We start from the raw sequence: 18,944 nt of genomic DNA, 5'->3' as shown, positions 1-18,944 counted from the left end.
TTTGGAAAGTTTTCTAAAAGCAGCTGAGTGAAAACTAAAGGAAAAACAAATTTCTAGTTAGCTCATAATTAACCAAAGAAATTTTATTGTATACCAAAATATGCACTTTGTGACCATTCCATACACTAGAGATTTTCTATAATTTTGTTTTGCTAACACTCCTGAAACCAGATGTCGTGTGACCAAAGTAATCAAGGTGATTGAATATTAAATTTACACACAAAATAAAATTGGCTTTAGGAATTTTCATTTGAGGAATCACTGTAGTCATAAAGGCACTGCTGGATTAATTTGCAGAACCCAGAGATTTCTAAATGCTAAGAAAGAGGCAAACATATACATAAAATTGCCTTCTGTTTGCTATGGATCAGAAAAGCTGAATAAACAGTATGACTTTAATTCTCAGGCTTTCACTATGGACCTCCAGGTTCTCTGATACAAAAATAAAAATAGATAATCCTGAAGTTCCTTATCTTTTAGAACAACTTTAATTGAGAGAATTGTAAATTAGCAATATCCTTGGAAAGAAGATTGGGTTAACTGTTGGATCCAGTTTTCTAACACAGAAAGTTGAATTGCTGTAAGAAGGTAAAAATCTGAGTCATAATTTTTCCTTACTTCCACATGAGATTTTCAATAGAGCAAATGCAATTTTCATCGACATCTTCAATTTTATCTAATATTTTGTATATAATCATTTATCTTTTATCATTTATGGAATGATAAATTAACCAGATTAGAAACATCTCCAGGTATGTAAAAAACTGATTTAATAATTCCTTCTACGATAAGGTTTTTATCTGATAAGTTATTATAATTTAGTTGTCTATATGATGTGCCACTGCTTATGTTTTCTGTAGCTCAGCAGATAAAATTTGCAGGTGTAGGCATCAGAAAGCCAGGTATTGATTTTAAGTTTCTTTTAGAAGTTCTTGCAGAATGGAAAGTAAATTCAAAATTCTCTTTTCCTGGCATCCTATTCCTGTTGTGTCTAATTTTTGTATGTAGGTCGGAAGAATCTTAAAGGTGTTGATTCTTTTAAACAATCATTAAATCAATCCCTTAAGTGCCTTTTTTCCTGATTAAACAAAGAATTTAGCTGACTTAGACATTATTCTCTTCTGTTCTTCTGTTCTATTCAGTATTTTTAATCACCTGGGCCTGTCACCTGAATATCTCATAAGTATCCATAAGCAACATTGGAAAACTGAACACATTAACCCCTACCCCAACTACCTTCCTACATTTACAATACTCTAAATGAGGCTACTTCTCAGTTACTCAAGTAAAAACCTGTGAGTTCTTGATTCTCCCCTCACTTTGTGCTACACATTTAACTGCTCACCAAATCCTATGAATTCTACCTCTTTATTTTTTGTAATTCAAGAATGGTTTATTATTAGAAAATAATAGTATTATAAATGGGTTATAAAACATGGTTACCTTTTCTACATTTTATTTTTTAATTTAAGTATAGTTGGTATGCAATATTATATTAGTTATATTACTTTTAGGTATACAATATAGTGATTCAACATTTTTATATCTTACAGTGTGATCCCCTTACTAATTCTAGTAATACGTCTTTCTCCACCCTTTATTCCCACTTCCGTGTTCTTGATTCAGATCTCTAGCATCTCTCATTGGGACTGTTATAATGGCCTTTTAACCAATCTCCCTGTCTCCCGAGAATATCTCTCTGTTTAATCAGATCTTGGGTGGGATCCCATTTATTTTCATTGAAATTATTCCTAGGAATTTTTTTTAAAAATTTATACTGTTATTATGAAAGTGATTTTTTTCTGTTAACATGGGGAAGCTATTAACTTTGACATATATTCTCGTATTCTGCCACTTTCTAATTATGTCTAAGCTTTTTTTACTGAGTATCGTGGGTTTTGTACATATAAAAACCTATCCTCTACAAACAAGGATGATTTTATCTTCTCCTTTCCAATAGTTATACCTCTTCTTTTACATGTCTTATTATATTAACTAGAAATTCTATTAAATACTAAACGTGATCAACTACTACATACTAAAGGTGAGAGCATATTTCTTGATTTAGTTTTCAGTTAAATTAAAAAATTTAACATACTTTTTATCTCAAGTATTGTAATAGTTTTCTTTCAGTAATATATATCATTTTGGGGTTTTTAAAAAATTTTTATTGAATTTATTTGAGTGACGTTACTTAGTAAAATTATATAGGTTTCAAGTGTACAATTTTATAATATATCGTCTATATATTGCATTGTGTGTTCACCCAGAGTCAGTTCTCCTTCTATCACCATATATTTGACCCCTTTTACACTCTTCTACCACCTTCCTCTCTTACCCTCTGGTAACCACTAAACTGTAGTCTATGTCTATGAGTTTTTTGTTTGTTTGTCTTGTTCGTTTGTTGTTTTCAGTTTTATGTCCCACATATGAGTGAAATCATATGTTTCTCAACTTTTTCTGTCTGACTTATTTTGCTTAGCATGATAATCTCAAGATCCATTCATGCTGTCACAAGTGGCAGTATTTCCTCTTTTCATACTGATATATCATTCTTAAGACTATTTCTTATTTATTTAGAAAGTGGAAATGAAAGAACCATCATGAAAAAGAACTCAAAAGAAAAAAGGAGATACTGAAAAAAAAAAGTAAGGTATTAATAGAGTTTATAATATAAGGATGTTGATTACACTAAATAGCCCAATTATAAATGAAGGATAATCCTGAAAAATGTGATATAGTTGGTTCTATATATAAATCATACAGTTCGTATGTTAAAAAATAAACAATAAGAGAGCTTAGGGATGAATTATACTCTTGTTTGGTCTGTCAGTTATGTAATAAAGAGCACTAGAGATGAGTTATTATGCATTTACTTATTTATTCCCTTACTTAAATATTAATTTATTTACCTGTTCTCAGCAAGCCAGAAATCCATTCCCTGCTTTGCTCAAAATAAAATGTTTTTCTTTTTTTTAGTCAGTGAGTGAAACATGTAGGACTGATATCTACATGTCTCTTCAAGTAATTCCAATTAAGATTCGGTTTTTATGCCTGCCTTCTAGATGGGGAGGGGAAGTAATAAATCCTGGGAATGCTGGCTGAGATTACTGGGAATTAAAGGGAGACCTCTATCAGTCATTTGCCAGGCTTGGTGTTCTATCACACCTTCAAGGGTTACTGTTCCTTGGTCAAGAGTAGAATTAGGTTTGTTTTTTTTTTAGATTTTTTTTGTTGGGGAAGGGGAACAGGACTTTATTGGGGAACAGTGTGTACTTCTAGGCCTTTTTTTTTCCAAGTCAAGTTGTTGTCCTTTCAGTCTTAGTTGTGGAGGGCGCAGCTCAGTTCCAGGTCTAGTTGCCGTTGCTAGTTGCAGGGGGCACAGCCCACCGTCCTTTGTGGGAGTCAAACCGGCAACCTTGTGGTTGAGAGGACGTGCTCCAACCAACTGAGCCATCCAGGAGGCAGCTCAGCTCAAGGTGCCATGTTCAATTTTAGTTGCAGGGGGCGGAGCCCACCATCCCTTGCGGGACTTGAGGAATTGAACTGGCAGCCTTGTGGTTGAGAGCCCTCTGGCCCATGTGGGAATCGAACCGGCAGCCTTTGGAGTTAGGAGCATGGAGCGCTCACCGCTTGAGCCACTGGGCCGGCCTAGCCTTAGGTATTTTTAATTGTGTTGAGGAAGATGCTGAAGGTTTAATAACAGAACATCTTGGTTCCTGTTGACCTTATTCAGTAGTTCTTAAATATGGTGTAAGAACCACTGGTGGAGTTTGAAATTGTTTCAGACTGGCTCTTTTTGTGGTGATAATGTCTTTACTGAGATCATGTCAATACTCCACTTTGGCGTTCGACAAATCCATGTATTTACTGTGATGGGAAAGCTGATGTGTGTGTCCTCTTGCTCTTTCTACTGCAACGGCACCTTACTTTGGTTAGCATGTACAGTTGTTATTTACAGAGTCTTTTATTGTATTATTTCTTAAACTTAAAATGGAAAACAAACTCATTGATAATGTTCTAAACGAGGATTTAACATTGGTAGTATGGTTTAATTTTACAATACTGAGGTTTAAAAAACTGTAAAAGCAATACATGATCATTTTAACATATTGATAATGGTAGGACATTCAATTAGAAATACTTGTAGACAGCTGTACCTACGGTTTTTAGGACAGCAGTCAAGGTTGGAGACAGATTTAGAAAGCCATGGGAATACATGCACTCTCCAAAGCCTTGGAATGTGCCCACATTTAAAATATGAAAAGAAATGTGACCATTGAAGGATACAGGGAATAAGTAACCAGAAAGGTAGAAGGGTAGAGAACAAGGATACAGAAAGTTTTCAGAAAGTAAAGGTGCCCAACCTTATCAGATGCTACAGCGTAATCAGGTCATAGCTAACACTGTTACAGTGTTGAGTTTCAAAGTATTTTCATATGTCTGATCTCATTTGACCCTCCTAAAAGATGCGTGAAATAGGTAGTATATGACCACCAAGAGCTGGATTTTATCATTAAAAGACCTTTTTTGGTATTACAGTGAGCAATTTCTTAATTTAAAAATTTACCATATATAAACAGCTCATACTAATTGATAAAAAGATGAAATTTAAAAAAAAAACAGGCAAAGGATATGAATTGCCATTTTAAAGGAGATGACTTTCAAAGGGTTGATGAAAATTTGAAAAGATGTTCAATGCCCAAAACAAAAAGATGCAATGTTATCCTCCCTCACTTTTTTGCAGATGTCGGAAGAGACAGATAACATTGCAGTTGAAGAAAATGTTGATGAGCATCTCCAGAAAGGTCCTCAATAAGTATACCACAACTCTGATACTGTTGGTTTTTACTTTTAAAAGATGTAAATGACTAATCATATCCTAGGGTTTCAGCTAGGAACACAAGTTTATTAAGAGATGAGTTCAAACAGAAACTAAACTTCCTAGATAATACAAGATGAGCGTAAGAAAGTAACTGTAGTAAAGTTTATATATGTAATAAAACTTGTTTATTAAAATTTTGTTTTCTCTCTCTCTCTGCAAACATGGAGAATCCACTAGTGCTTGAGACTGTGTTAGATCATAAAGATACATAGATACAGAACCTGCTTCAGGAAGCTCTAGATCTCAGGGAGAAAAATACATAAATAATGGTTGAACCCTGGTTCATTCATTATTATTGAGCACCTACTATGTGCCACTTGCCATTCTAAGTTCTGGGAGTAGAGTATTAAAAAAACCAACTAATAATTTTTAAATTATACCAAGGAATACTGCAGTTAAGAATGAAGATTCTAGGAGCAGCTAGATGGCTCAGTTGGTTAGAGCACAAGCTCTTAACAACATGGTTACTGGTTCAATTCCCGCATGGGATGGTGGGCTGTTCCCCCTGCAACTAAAGATTGAAAATGGCGACTAGACTTGGAGCTGAGCTACGCCCTCCACAACTAAATTGAAAGACAACAACTTGACTTGGAGCTGACGGGCCCTGAGAAACATACTGTACTCCAACGTACCCCAACAGAAAAAAAAAAGAGTGAAGATTCTAATGACCTATCGTGATTTAGCTTTATACTTACCCTTTATTTCCACCATCCCTTATGCAACCTTTAAGTACTCAGAGAAGGGAAAGAAAAATGCAAGGCAAAATGACCAAAAGGTCGTCCGTTTTCTACTGTGCCTGGGACTGCACAACCTTTGTCTTTCTCAGTCCATCTGGTGGATGAGCACAAAAATAACACATGGCCTGGAGTGCATGCAACAGCTCGAGTCTTCTTTATACCCACAGGACTGTTTCATTTCCTCTAAGAGCTGGCAGAAGTAGAGGTCAGCAAATTTTACAAAACTGACATAAGTAGTTGAAATGGGTACCTGTAGACTTACCTTTTTTCCTTTCAGATTCCTTTCTCTCCAGTTTAATTAAGTTGAAGTAACCTGGCTTTAATATCTGTATGTTCTGTAGAGCAGTCGTAATAGAATATGATTTTCTCATGGAATTTTTTCCCAAAAGGAAAATGATAAAGGTTTGCTTTTCTGAGTTTGTGTTTTTGTTTTATTTTTTGCCTGACTATTAAAAAGGACTCTAGCCAAAAGCTGAGGATACACAGGGTAGGGAAAAAGTGACAAAAAGAAACGAAATTCAGTCCTGACCATAACCAGATGGAAAAAGGGCAAGGGACACTCATTTGTCTTAGGTTCTAAGGTCTCATGGCCAATGGCCCAGTCTTCATATTTGTCATGATTCTTAAAAATGCATGAATTTAAGTATTTAATAAGTACTTTTGCTGCTATTGCTGTTTAACTATAGTGTCACGAACTCTATATTATGTTGGCTTTATGACAGACTTAAATGCAGAAGAAAATCAAAACAGACTAAAAACGTTGAAAGGCAAAGTAAGAGAAAAGCTAAAAAATGCTAAGGTAATGCTTACTTTTTTCTTTCCTGTTTTCAAATTTACTGTTTAAATGCAACATGTATCAAATTAATTTTTCATTGTTACCAAAAAAAAAAAAAAAAAAAGCCAAAATTCAGTCTTAATATAGCTCCTTAAATCTAAAACCTCAAGTTCTTTTCCCCCAAACCTAAAGCCAAGCAAAATTAAGTGATTTGGTCATGGTAACTATATATGCCATCTCAGGGGAAAATATATGTACACTTTTTAAAAGGAAAACATTGATCAGTCTTGGTTTTTATCCAGTTTGAACAAAAAAACTTTTGAGCACAATTATATCTATATCTGTGAAGGTGAGATTTTTCTATACCATTTATTTTATGCTGTATTTCAGATTAATCAAAGTGAAAAGTCTTCAACTCATCTGCTCACTGATAATAGGATATATCAATGGTCTAAGGTGAATAACTTTTTTTTACTGTTAAAAACAGCTTTATTGTGGTATACTTTATATAGCAAAAATTCACCCATTTGAAGTATATGATACAATGATTTTTAGTAAATTTATAAAATTACGCAGTCAAGTCTATAATCCAATTGTAGACAGCTTGATACAAATAGGATGTAAGATAAGCTTCATAGTTTATATATATTTTTTAATTTTTGACTCCTGATGACTATGAATTTTACTTTTTTTTAGAGAATTAAGTCCACTCTCAAACCTCCCTAAAAACAGTTCCTTTTAATATATGTGTGAGAAAGAAGTCATAAGTGCTTTACATTGAAAAGATTCAGGTTTTATAGTATTGAAAAAATGAGAACTTATTTATCAGCAATTTTATAACTAAGAATATGTCACCTTAATACTTTTAACTACCTCTCTCTCCACAAAAGACTGTAGAGAGGATGGGGTGGTTCTTGTGTGCGAGCACACACATACATGAGTGCACTCTGAAAATGGAGAGAGAGAAAAAGAATTTGCCCTGAGCCCACATTTTGATCAAACTGTAAGGCAATATTCTTAATACTCTGACTAAAATGAAGAGATATTTGGGGAAGATGGAGAAGTTTGGACTGTGTTCTGTTTTTTGTTGCAGTTACCAGAACCATAAAAACAAAAAATTCATGAACCAGACCTCAAGTTAAATATAACTTGATTTTGTCTCTCTCACTGCTCCTTGCTCATGAATAAGATAACCGTTACTATTTACCATGTTACAGAAAAGTTTTTCTTTCACTAAGAAGCAGAAAAAGTATTCATTTCAACACTGAATACTGGTTTACCATTGTTTAACCCACAGACTAACGTCTCATTGGATGCAGGCCTTTCATTTTTCACTCTGAGTGGTGAAGAAGGCTCAGTTTGGGGCCAGTCTTCAGAGCAGGTTGGATTTGTTTCCCTTCTTCCTTCATTCTCTGGAAAAAGAACTCTTTATTAAAGGCAAAGAATGAAATACTTGGATGAGATGAAATTTTTATTTTTGAGTCTCCTCTTCTCTTTGAATTGAGAATCTGTTCAGAATAATTCCTAACATTTATTGAGTGCTTACTGGATACCCAATGACATACTAAATTTTTAATGTGGATTGTATCATTCAATCCTTATAGTAATCCTGTGAGGCAGGCATTATTATCATCTCTTTTTATAGGTGAGGAAACTGAGGTACAGAGAGTTAAACATTGACAGAGCTGAGCAGTATAGTCTGTCAGCTCCAAAGCCGTGTTTTCTTTTCCTTTTGTTCTTTCTGTCCAAGTACCCCACGTTGTTCTTCATAATCTTCATTACTCTCCATGGAGTCCCTATTGTTCATTCCTCCTGGTCCCATCCCAGAGCCTTCCAATTTCTGTCACTTCTTCCCAGTTCTTCTCAGACTCCTCGGCCCCTTGTTCCCTGGTGGCCTTTCCTCCAGTACCAGTCAGTCTCACTAGTCTTATCCCATGTCCTCCTGGTTTGTTAGTCTCCCTCACTGGATGCACTATCTGCTCGTGTTCCTCTAGATTCTCCAATTCCTCTCGACCTTCAGATCTCTCCACAGTTTCCTTGGGTCCCCTCTTCTAGTACCTCCTATTCCCCAGAGTTCTATCTTTGGACACCTCTTAATCATTTCCAAATTCCTCAGATCCTCCTTTGGAGTTCCTCTTGGACCCTCCATTTGCCTTCCTACTTACTTCCCATTGTCTACCATTCCCCTTTCTTTGCATCCTGCTCAAGTCCTTTCATTCCTTCTTTGTTGTTTTTTCCCAAAAAAAGGGCTTTATCTTTTAAAACTTTAAACAAAGTGTATACATTATTTTAAAAAATTGTGCAGAAAACCCTGAGGAAGAAAATAAAAATCATGTGAAATCCCATTGCCCCAATATAAACCACTGTTACCATTTTTCATACCTTTCTCTTTGCTTACGCCAGCACACACACAGACGTTCATATAAATAGAATCAGTATGCCAGTTCCCTTTTTCTGGTTGCTCAGCCAAACCTTGGTGTCATCCTTGGATCCTCTTTTACTCACATGCCTCATATCCAATTAACCACAAATCCTGTTGGTTCAACTTTCAAGTATTCAAGAATCCGATCCACTTTTCACCACCACCACTGGTGCAAGCCTAGTCTAAGCCACCATAACCTCTCATCTGGGTCATTGCCATAGTCTCCCTCTGTTTCACTCTTGCCCCAACATTCCACTTTCTATGCCACACAGTAGTCAGAGTGGTCCTGTTAAAATCTAACACAGGCCATTCTTTTGCTAACCCCTTCTAATGGTTTCCTGTCTCACTCAAAATAAAAGCTAAAGTCCTCCCAGGACCCTCCAAGGCCTACATTTCCCTTCTCCCACCCAACCTCACTGGCCTTCCTGTTCCTCACAGCATGCTCCTGCCTCAGAGACTTTGTACCTTTTATCTGTCTAGAAAGCCACTCCCCTATCCTCATGCTCTCTCCCTCACTACCCTGGGTCTGTGTTCAAATGATACATTATAAAAGGTACTGTGCCTGACAATCCTATCTAAAATAGCACCCCCCAACCCACCCATCCCAGCCAACATTCTCTGTCCCCTTACTTGATTTTTTATTATAACACCACCACCCAGCACATATATCTATGTCTGTTTTCTTCCTGGAACACGTAAGACACTCAATGAATATTTGAATGAATACTGAATAAGTGAGTTGTCAAATGTGCATGCTCTGCCAAGTCATCCAACCTCCCAGAGTCTCATGATAAGGGACTAAGAAATGAACTTTTCTGGGAAAACGAGAAGGTCCACCCTGCACTACACCAGGGTCGAGTGCTGTGGTTATGGCTGCTTTTCGTTCTCAGAGGGCAGGGCTGAGAGAAAACAGGTCAGTAGGAGAAAAAAGCTCCCTGAGTATGAGGAAGGTCCCCGTGTAGATGCAGGTTGTTTATAGAGTTGTTTGGAAAAGCCGTGTGCCTTGCACGTGGTGACTTTGGGCCCATAGGAAACTACTGTCCTCATCACAGGGAGGAGAAAGCTACTGTTTTATGGGAGGCGTTTGACTGTAGCCCCTCCCTACTGAGAGAAAGGGGAGTCCTGTCCCAAATACGTTGTCTGAGCAACGCAGAGTGAGGCCCAAGATTACTTTCAGACAATTGTGCTTATCACACCACAATTAACAAGGCATGTTTCTATGAGAAGGGGGGTTCTCTCTTTTTTACCACACCATACTCAGGTGTGTTCATCCAGACTTATGCAGGGAGGGTACGGTGAATGCCTTCTGACCACATGCTCCTTGTCACACAACAAGCTCTGCTGTCAGCTGCACAGTAAAGACCAAGAAGGTGATCTGGAATAGCAGCTAGCCTTAGATTAAGTGAGAAATAGTTGGTCAGATGGGGCTTATATTGGTTGAGATCACAGTTTGCCTTAGGCTAAAAATATAGGCAAATTGAATAGGGTAGGGTTCTCAGAAGAGATCTACGTGGTCATTCAAAAAGGCTTGGGTTTGACATGAGAGCCTCCTGACATACTCATCCATCAAGGCAGACCTTAGCTCTGAAGGCAAGTTGAAAGCCTTGGCCCACACCAGGGGTGCTATAAAGGAAAATTGATCATGGGAGCTCCAGCTGGGACAAACAGCCCCTTTTGTCTGTGACTGGAGTCTTCAAAGAAATCTCCTGTGTGGAGATCCCCCAGATCTTTCTTCTAGATGTCAGTGCCATACCTTGTTTGAATTCTGAAAAGGATACCATAAAGATTTATGGATATAAAATATTTTCTTGATTTCATGACCTGTAGGAGAAAGGGTATGATGATATGATGACTTGATATGAACGTACCTAATGCTTAACTATGTTAATTTTGACCTTTGATCAAGGTCATGTAAATTTCCCTATTCAAAGGAATTCTGTGATTAATTCTTTTTATTTAATTATTTACCCCTAAATATATGTTTTTAAGAATTGAGGGATTTTTTATTTGCATGATTCACACACTCTGTTTCCTTCTCTCTTTCTATATAGATGGATTTCAAATTAGACAATAAAGTCATCCAAAATAAATTCTTGATTTTTTTTGTGTGTGAAGAGACTCATGAAATTTCTGATCATGATATTAAAATATGCATTTTAATATTTAGTAACATATCTGTTTCAATATTCAGATTGTTTGTAACTTTTACATATAGCATATTTTAGAATTTCACTATAGTAACTCTGCCATAGACTTTTATGTTGAATCTTTTCTTTCTTTTTTTTCCTTAAATACCATCCAGAGAACAGCATGGCTGCTCCACAATCACTTTAAGTACTACTGCTTTCTGAATGGTGAAAAAAAAAAAAAAAGGTTTTAAGACCATATGACCCGATGTCACTGGACTTTGCCCTACACTGTGAATTCTCAGTAATTGAAATATTATAGTCCAATATTTCGGATCATTTTCCAGAGGAGAGGAGAGGCTTGAATTATAATTCTATTTCAGTTGTCTTTCATTGAGAATTGCAAGGAAGGACTGTAGAAAAATCATATTGTATAATATCAAGCCTTAAGTGAGTTCCTTTACATTCAATGAAATTTCATTATAACACTGTTTCAACTTGATCTTGACCTGGATCGCATGGATCAGGAAGACAATTCACAGCCAGGTTCCAGTACATTTCATTTATATGTATATTAATCACTGGAGACCAACATGATACTTATTTTTCTTTTTGGTATTCAACAGAGATCAGTAGATGATAGTTATCCCAAACATATTTCACTTGGCGATAATTTACAAAATTCTGCTGAAGGCCAAGATGAAGATTGTATGGAAGAAGTAATTTTTCCAGATTTACTTGAAATAAAAGCTGCTGAATACGAAGACGGTCAAGAACAAATTAAAAAACAACAGGCAAATATTTTTGTGCCAAGTAGTTCTCCAGGTAAAGTTATTTTATAATAAAATATTCAAGTCATTAATGAATCATATTAAAGGAGATTAGCTTCTCTGTAATACTGGATAGATAAAAAGTACTGATCTAGAATTATATAATGTTTTCTATATTTGTTCTTCATAGCTTCTCTGAGTTTAAGGGAATTCGTTAAAAGAACTCATTCATTATGTGTGTGTGTATATGTGTTTAGACTTTCTGCTATACCTTAGTGGTAGGGTACATGATAGTTCCCTTTTGCTTCTTGTTTGCTCAATACCAGTTTAATATCTTGGACTTTAAAGTAACATATAGGTTTTGTTATTAAGTGATCAACCAGCGTAAACTGCCAAAAGATATGATACCACGCTTTTTAGAAGATGAAGGATTCTATATTCAGAGAAAGCCAGAAATATATAAAAAGACCTGCAACAAAATGGAAAATCGCCTGCTTAAACTAGAAGAGGCAAGTTCACCAGCTAACAAACCTCTCACTGATAGTATGTGATACTTGTTTTCGATGTAATCTTTAATTACTATGTTTCTATAAATATTTTTGATAGGGAATGTTTTGGTTTGAACAAAGTGCTGAAATAAAGTCATTACCTTCACCTGTTAGACATTCATGGAATTTCAGACTAAATGTAGACAAGGAATCTTTAAATCCAGCACTAAAGACCATATACAGGAAGGTAACCAACAACAGCTTATTTGTAATTATTGTTAGAATTCTTGTAATATCAATTATAACTTATATTTTCATGGTGTTAATTCACCTTCCAAAGTCTAGTAATATAGTGGTAAAACTATTATGAAATGTTAAATAGCCATTAAAATTATGTTTTGAGGAATATATATAATGCTATAGAGAAATTCTCAAAATAAAATGAAGTGAATAAAAGCAGAATGAAAAATTATATATGATCTAATTTTATAAAAATAATGAATTTATCAATGCATGGACAAGTACACATACATATATGTGTATATAGCTAAAAAGACTGGAAAATATATCAAAGTTGATAATTATCTATAGATAGCAGGACATAGGATTATTTTTATTTATCTCAAGATATAACACAAATATTTTAACATAATTATCAGAGACCTTTGCTCTTGGGGTGAGAGGTTCTTGAAACAATGGAAGTTTGTTGAATGAGTGAGTACTTGAATGAATGAATTAACAAAGAGATGATAACAAGTAAATGAAAAATATACAATTTTGGGAGAAATATTAACCACCATCCAGATTAACCTTTGTAAACATCCAGAATCACAAGTTGGAAACCACTAGGCTGAACAAGTAGCTTTTCCCTCCAGTGCATCATCCAAGCGCAATTTCAGTATTTGATGGACTCTTACAGTTGGGAATAAATGTATATATCACTTTACCAAGCATCCAAACTGAATATTAAAATTCATTCTGTAGTCTGTTAAGGCAGGTAATATTCTGGAGATTATGTCAGAGAAATGCCTCTGCCTGCTTTTCCCTACTATCTTCTCTACATTTTTTATTCTGCCCAGCCCAGCTTTGGAGGCAATGCTTATTTGGGGCTTTTCACCAGAATAAATAAGAGAAGTGAAGGAGAGATAATAGCTGCCTGATTATCAAAGTCCTCTCTTTGCTGCTGCCTCTGCCAAGTACTTCAATACCCTGTTGTCTGTAGCTCTACTCCCCCGGGTCTTATTTGCTTGTTATTTGCTAACTAGTTTTGCCTGACGTTTGACTATGCCCTTTACTCCTTCCAGCACTCTTCTTATACATTTGCCGAGATTTTACACATGTCATCGGCTTGAATATTTTTGTGCTTTTATCAAGCTTTGATTCATTGTTGCCGAGATCTTTGTGCTTTTGTTCTAACATGATTATCTAGTTATAGATGTTCACTTAATCACCAGTGTCATGGAGCATACCACCTCCCAAGAAAATGCATTCCAGTATTAGCCAGTTCTAATTATTCATTGTATTGTGTGTTGAATTAAAATCTGTCTCCAGGATCACTATTACTCATTTGACCTTCATGGTCATAAGAAACTCATGAAGTACTTTATTTATGTGACTGCTCTTCAAATATTGGAAGCCTAAGGTCACTTCTACTTTTAGCTTCAGCTCTCCGTTCTAAACTCATTCCTTTGACTGCTGTTAGATATTCCACCATCTCAAATACTTTTCTCTAGCTTCTGAGCACCACAGTCAGTCGGACAGGACCAAGGGCAGAGGCTTATGTCGCTCCAATAGAAACCCAAAGAAAGTAAGCAACACAGTTATGCAACCAGTGCTGAATCTGCTTAACAAGACAGGTATCTCTAACTTAGCCACTTTAATTTCCAAAATTTCATTTACAGTTTGGTTGTTTATTTCCTTGGTGGTTTAGTTTGACCAATTTCCTACCAATTAACTAAATCTTATAGGTAGGATTAAGAGCAGGTTTTCTCCTCTGAGTTGGCCCTTACGTAGAGAATAGAGACAAGATAAGGATAAAACAAAACAAAAAACCTTTATAGCTGTTCTCTTGCCTCCCCTCAACCCAGTGAGGAAAAAGGGGAGGATTCCTAGCTCGGAGAGAGTAGAGAGGAGAGATATAGACATCATACTGATGACATACAGTCCTTGAAAAGCACTGGATCTGCCACACCAGGTCAGGGGTGGGACAGCAATTGTTTCAATGTAACAGCAGGTGTAAAAACAATGGCACAGACTGGAGAGCCTCTCCTATTACACCAGACTGATCCAGAGAGAGGGCTCCTGCTCTTCTTTTTAGGTGGATGCAGCCATGGCTTTTATTGGGAATGGCTAAGTATTCGTGAATTAGGCTATACATGCGAAGTAACCTACTAGTCCTCTCAAATTATATCACTAAAAACCAATCACACGCATATGCAGATATATGTGCTTAAATTCAAAGTAGTGTATTAAAACGTAGTTGAATCATTTTACATATAATCTAAAGCCTACAGACTTCAACTAATTTAGGGGCAATCTGGTATCCAAATGGAGATAGTCTCAGGAATAAAGAAAGATTTACTCCTTATGAGGTAGCATTTGCTTAGAAGGTCCAGGCCTCTCCTAGGAATTTTCCAAGGATTACCAACATACTCACCTCAGAAAAACGTTTTAGTAAGGGTTTAACTCTGACCCACAGCTGACTATTATATCATCATGTAATTGAACTATTGACTCAACAGTTCTAAACACCATTTGTCATACTGTTCCTATGGGAAATTATCTGGGGGCTTACAACTTGATAGTCCAACCTCTATGAGCACACAATAGTAAGGTAGATGACAATAATTTCTAGCAAGACAATTACAATGATGTCATATAAATATATGAAATCAAGGGCCATAATAACTTCAAGGAAGAAGAACCAAGTTGCTTTTTGCCTTTCTATACCTGTTAACTTTCTTAAAATTAATATGTTACTTTTATAAGGAAAAGTTACTTGTACTTTTAAAAGAAACAGAATCAAATTAATTTTGTGTGCATATTTTCTTTAAAAGGCAGTGAAATCTGATCTAAAAAGTTCTATTGGGAAGAAAACGGAAGGTCAAAGAGAAATGTACCAATTAGATCTCAACATTGTGGGTTTGCAATTTAGCCATCATCCTCTCTTCAGTGAAGAACAAGTATTATGTGCTAGGCTGCTCCAACTTTATGAGTGTTTTCAAGACAGGCAGCAACAGAATTTATCTCAACTGCTTTTGGAAAAGGTGAGAATGGCTTCATTATATTATTGGGCTGAATATTTAATATTGAAAGAGTAAGCAAACTTCATTGTACAGAGCAAGTTATCATAGAACATTTTTCCTTAGCACTTTAAATACTTAACCAATTAGAACAATGGTTGATTTCAGTTTTTCTGAAAAGAAACTGTAGAATTTGGCCAGGGAAGCAGCCTCAAAGATATTCTGCAGGATATTTAGCACTTACAAATCATTTACTGTGATCGTTATTCTTCATCCTATGACTCAGAAAGAATATTTGAAATGATTACTATTTACAAGAGCCACATGGCTGTTTTAAGTCTTGTAATAGAATATTTTGATAAAAACATTAGCGATCTTGAGGTACCAGTCAAGATGGCAGAGTAGGTACCATGTTTTCCCCAAAATAAGACCTAGCCGGACAATAAGCTCTAATGCATCTTTTAAAGCAAAACTTAATATAAGACCTGGTCTTATTTTACTACAATATAAGACCTGATCTTATACAGTATATAGTAAAATAAGACCGGATCTTATATTAACTTTTGCTCCAAAAGACGCATTAGAACTGATTGTCCGCCTAGGTCATATTTTCAGGGAAACAGAGTAAATGCTATGCTTCCTTCCTCTCATGACCACATCAAAATTACAACTGTACTACAGAACAAACATCATTGGAAATCACCTGAAGTCTAGCTGAACTGAGATCCTATAACTAAGACATATGGAAGAAGCCACATCAAGCCTGGTAGAAGAGTCAGAGATGCAAAAGGGGCTGGATCCACACCTGTGTGTGGCAGTTAAAATCAGGAGGGATATCTTGGGTGCAGATGTCCTCCTGGAGGAGCAAAGGGTTCCAGCCCCACACCACGTCCCCAGCCCAGGGTTCTAGTGCCAGGAAGAGAAGTCCCCACAACTTCTGGCTGTAAAAACAAGTGGAGATTATGGCTGAGTGAGACAGAGGGCTGTTGGAGTCTCAGGCATTCCTCCTAAAGGACCCAAACACAGACTTACTTCCTAACCGACTCGCTCTGAGCTCCAACTCTGGGGCAGCAGCTCGAAAGGTGCCAGGGACATACAGTGAGGAACTGAATTGTCTGTATTCAGGGCAAGGGCTGGATGGGCAGCTTTCTCCCAGATACAAGTGCTGGCAGAAGCCATTCTTCCTTTGTTGTGTCCTCCCTCCCAGTGTGCAGATGCAGGCAGCCACCACATCTGAGTCTCTATCAACCTGGTTAACATTGTTTTCCCTGCCCTGGTGGTTCTCTGAGATCCTGCCCCACCCAACTCATCGGCCCACCCAAGCCACTTCTAGTGCCTTTCCCATAAAAACAGCCCATTTTGGCTTATGCTGTGGACTGTCCTAAAATCTCTCAAAGATTAACAAACCCCAAACAGGTAGCATCTGGCCTCAGCATGCCCTGTACCTCTTGCTAAGCTGCCCCAATCCTGGCACTAGCAGCAACCAGCCTTGGTTGGGGGCTTGGCCTCTCCCAGGCACCTCCATGCCCAGCATGGATGACCTCCATTTGTGGATTGCTTTTTGGTTTATGCCAGGTGGCCCTGGGTCGGGCACTGGTTGCCGCTGAGCTTGGCCTATAGCAGGGCCCCTCCCAGGAGGCCCCGGGGCCAACATGTTCAGTGGCCAGCTTTGGACCAAGCTGGAGCACCACCCAGCTGTTTTCATGGGCAAAACAGCCAATGGGCAGACTGGGCAGGCACCAGAGCCCCACTAATTTGAATCCTGCAGTATAGGGTCAGCCCCTGCAAAACAGCTTCTCCACTGTAGTCACAGCCAGTGACTACAGTCACAACCTATCAGCCCGAGGGTCAATGCCTCCCACTGACGTGCAAATAGTAACCAAGGCTCAACAACAAGAGGAGAGCACACACAATCCACACAAATGACACATCTGGAGCACCCAGCTCAGGTGACCAGGGAGGCTGTGCTACTAGGCCCCATAAGACACCTACTACATAAGTCCACTCTATTAAGACTGAGAGACATAGCAGCCCTACCTAATACATAGAAACAAACACGGGGCAGCCAAAATGGGGAGACAAACATGTCCCAAATGAAAGAACAGAATAAAGCTCCAGTAAAAGAACTAAACAAAATGGAGACAAGCAATCTACCAGATGCAGAGTTCAAAATGCTGGTAATAAGGATGCACAATGATCTCAAGGAGAACTTCAACAAAGAGGTGGGAAGCATGAAAATGGAAGGAGAAAACAAAAAAAAGTAAAGCATTTAAAAAGTCAGAAGTGAAGAATACAATAATTGAAATGAATATTTTAGAGGGACTCAACAGAAGAGGATCAAATCAGCAATTTAGAGGATAAGGTAGCAGAAAACAATCAGAACAGCAAAAAGAAAAAAGAATCCAAAAAAATTAGGATGGTTTATGGGGCCTCTGGGACAGCATTAAGCATACCAATATTCGCATCATTGTGGTGCTGGGTAGGGACGGGGGGAGAGAGAGAGAGCAAGGAATTGAAAACTTGTTTGAAGAACTAATCAGGGAAAAATTCCCTAACCTAGAGAAGGAAATAGACATACAAGCCCAGGAAACACAGAGAATTCCAAACACGATGCACCCGAAGAGGCCCACATCAAGACACATCATAATTAAAATGCTAAAGCTTAAAGATAAAGAATCTTAAATGCAACAAGAGAAAAATAGTTACCTACAAGGGAGCTCCCATAAGACTATCAGCTGAGGGGCGGCCCGATAGCTCAGTTGGTTAGAACACAAGCTCTCAACAAGGTTGCTGGTTCAATTCCCACATGGGACGGTGGGCTGCGCTCCTTATAGCTAAGATTGAAAACGACAACTGGACTTGAAGCTGAGCTGCGCCCTCCACAATTAGATTGAAAGACAATGACTTGGAGCTGATGGGCCCTGGAGAAACACTCTGTTCCCCAATATTCCCCAGTTTAAAAAAAATTGGGGAAAAAAAAAAGACTCTCAGCTGATTTCTCAACACACACTTTGCAGGCCAGAAGGGATTGCAAAGAAATATTCAAAGTGATGAAAACCAAGGGCTTATAATCAAGAATAAGGTATCATTTAGAATTGAAGGACAGTTGAGCTTCCCAGACAAAAAGCTAAAGGAGTTTATCAGCACCAAACCAGTATTACAAGAAATGTTGGAGGGACTTCTTTAAGAAGAGAAAAAAAATAGATTAAAAATATGAATAATAAAATGGCAATAACTACATATCTATCAGCAATTACTTTAAATGGATTAACTGCTCCGATCAAGAGATAAGGTGGCTGAATAAGAAAACATGACCCTTACATGTGCTGCCTACAAGAGACTCACTTCAGATCGAAAGACACATACAGACTGAAAGTAAAGGGATGGAGAAAGATATTTTATGAAAATGGAAACAGAAACAAAAAACTAGGGTAGGAATACTTATACCAGACAAAATAAACTTTAAAACAAAGGCTGTAACAAGAGACAAGGACCCAGT

At 37.2% G+C, this 18,944-nt stretch overlaps 1 protein-coding gene across 1 annotated transcript in view; it reads left to right on the top strand.

Annotated features, from left to right (window-relative positions):
• The window catches only part of CC2D2B (coiled-coil and C2 domain containing 2B), an 89,441-nt gene that overhangs the window by 1,586 nt on the left and 68,911 nt on the right, over positions 1-18,944 (top strand). The window contains exons 2-10 of the mRNA XM_074339306.1: positions 2,581-2,648; positions 4,748-4,808; positions 6,345-6,421; positions 6,788-6,853; positions 7,695-7,778; positions 11,572-11,770; positions 12,088-12,224; positions 12,322-12,450; positions 15,260-15,469. Of these exons, the coding sequence (XP_074195407.1) occupies positions 4,748-4,808; positions 6,345-6,421; positions 6,788-6,853; positions 7,695-7,778; positions 11,572-11,770; positions 12,088-12,224; positions 12,322-12,450; positions 15,260-15,469 (963 nt within the window). The 5' untranslated portion in view covers positions 2,581-2,648. The remainder of the gene's footprint in view (positions 1-2,580; positions 2,649-4,747; positions 4,809-6,344; positions 6,422-6,787; positions 6,854-7,694; positions 7,779-11,571; positions 11,771-12,087; positions 12,225-12,321; positions 12,451-15,259; positions 15,470-18,944) is intronic.

This window comes from Rhinolophus sinicus, linkage group LG07 (assembly GCF_036562045.2).
Source record: "Rhinolophus sinicus isolate RSC01 linkage group LG07, ASM3656204v1, whole genome shotgun sequence".
NCBI classification, from domain to species: Eukaryota; Metazoa; Chordata; class Mammalia; order Chiroptera; family Rhinolophidae; genus Rhinolophus; species Rhinolophus sinicus.
Note: the sequence above shows the minus strand (reverse complement) of the source record. Positions and strands in the feature narration are given on the sequence as shown.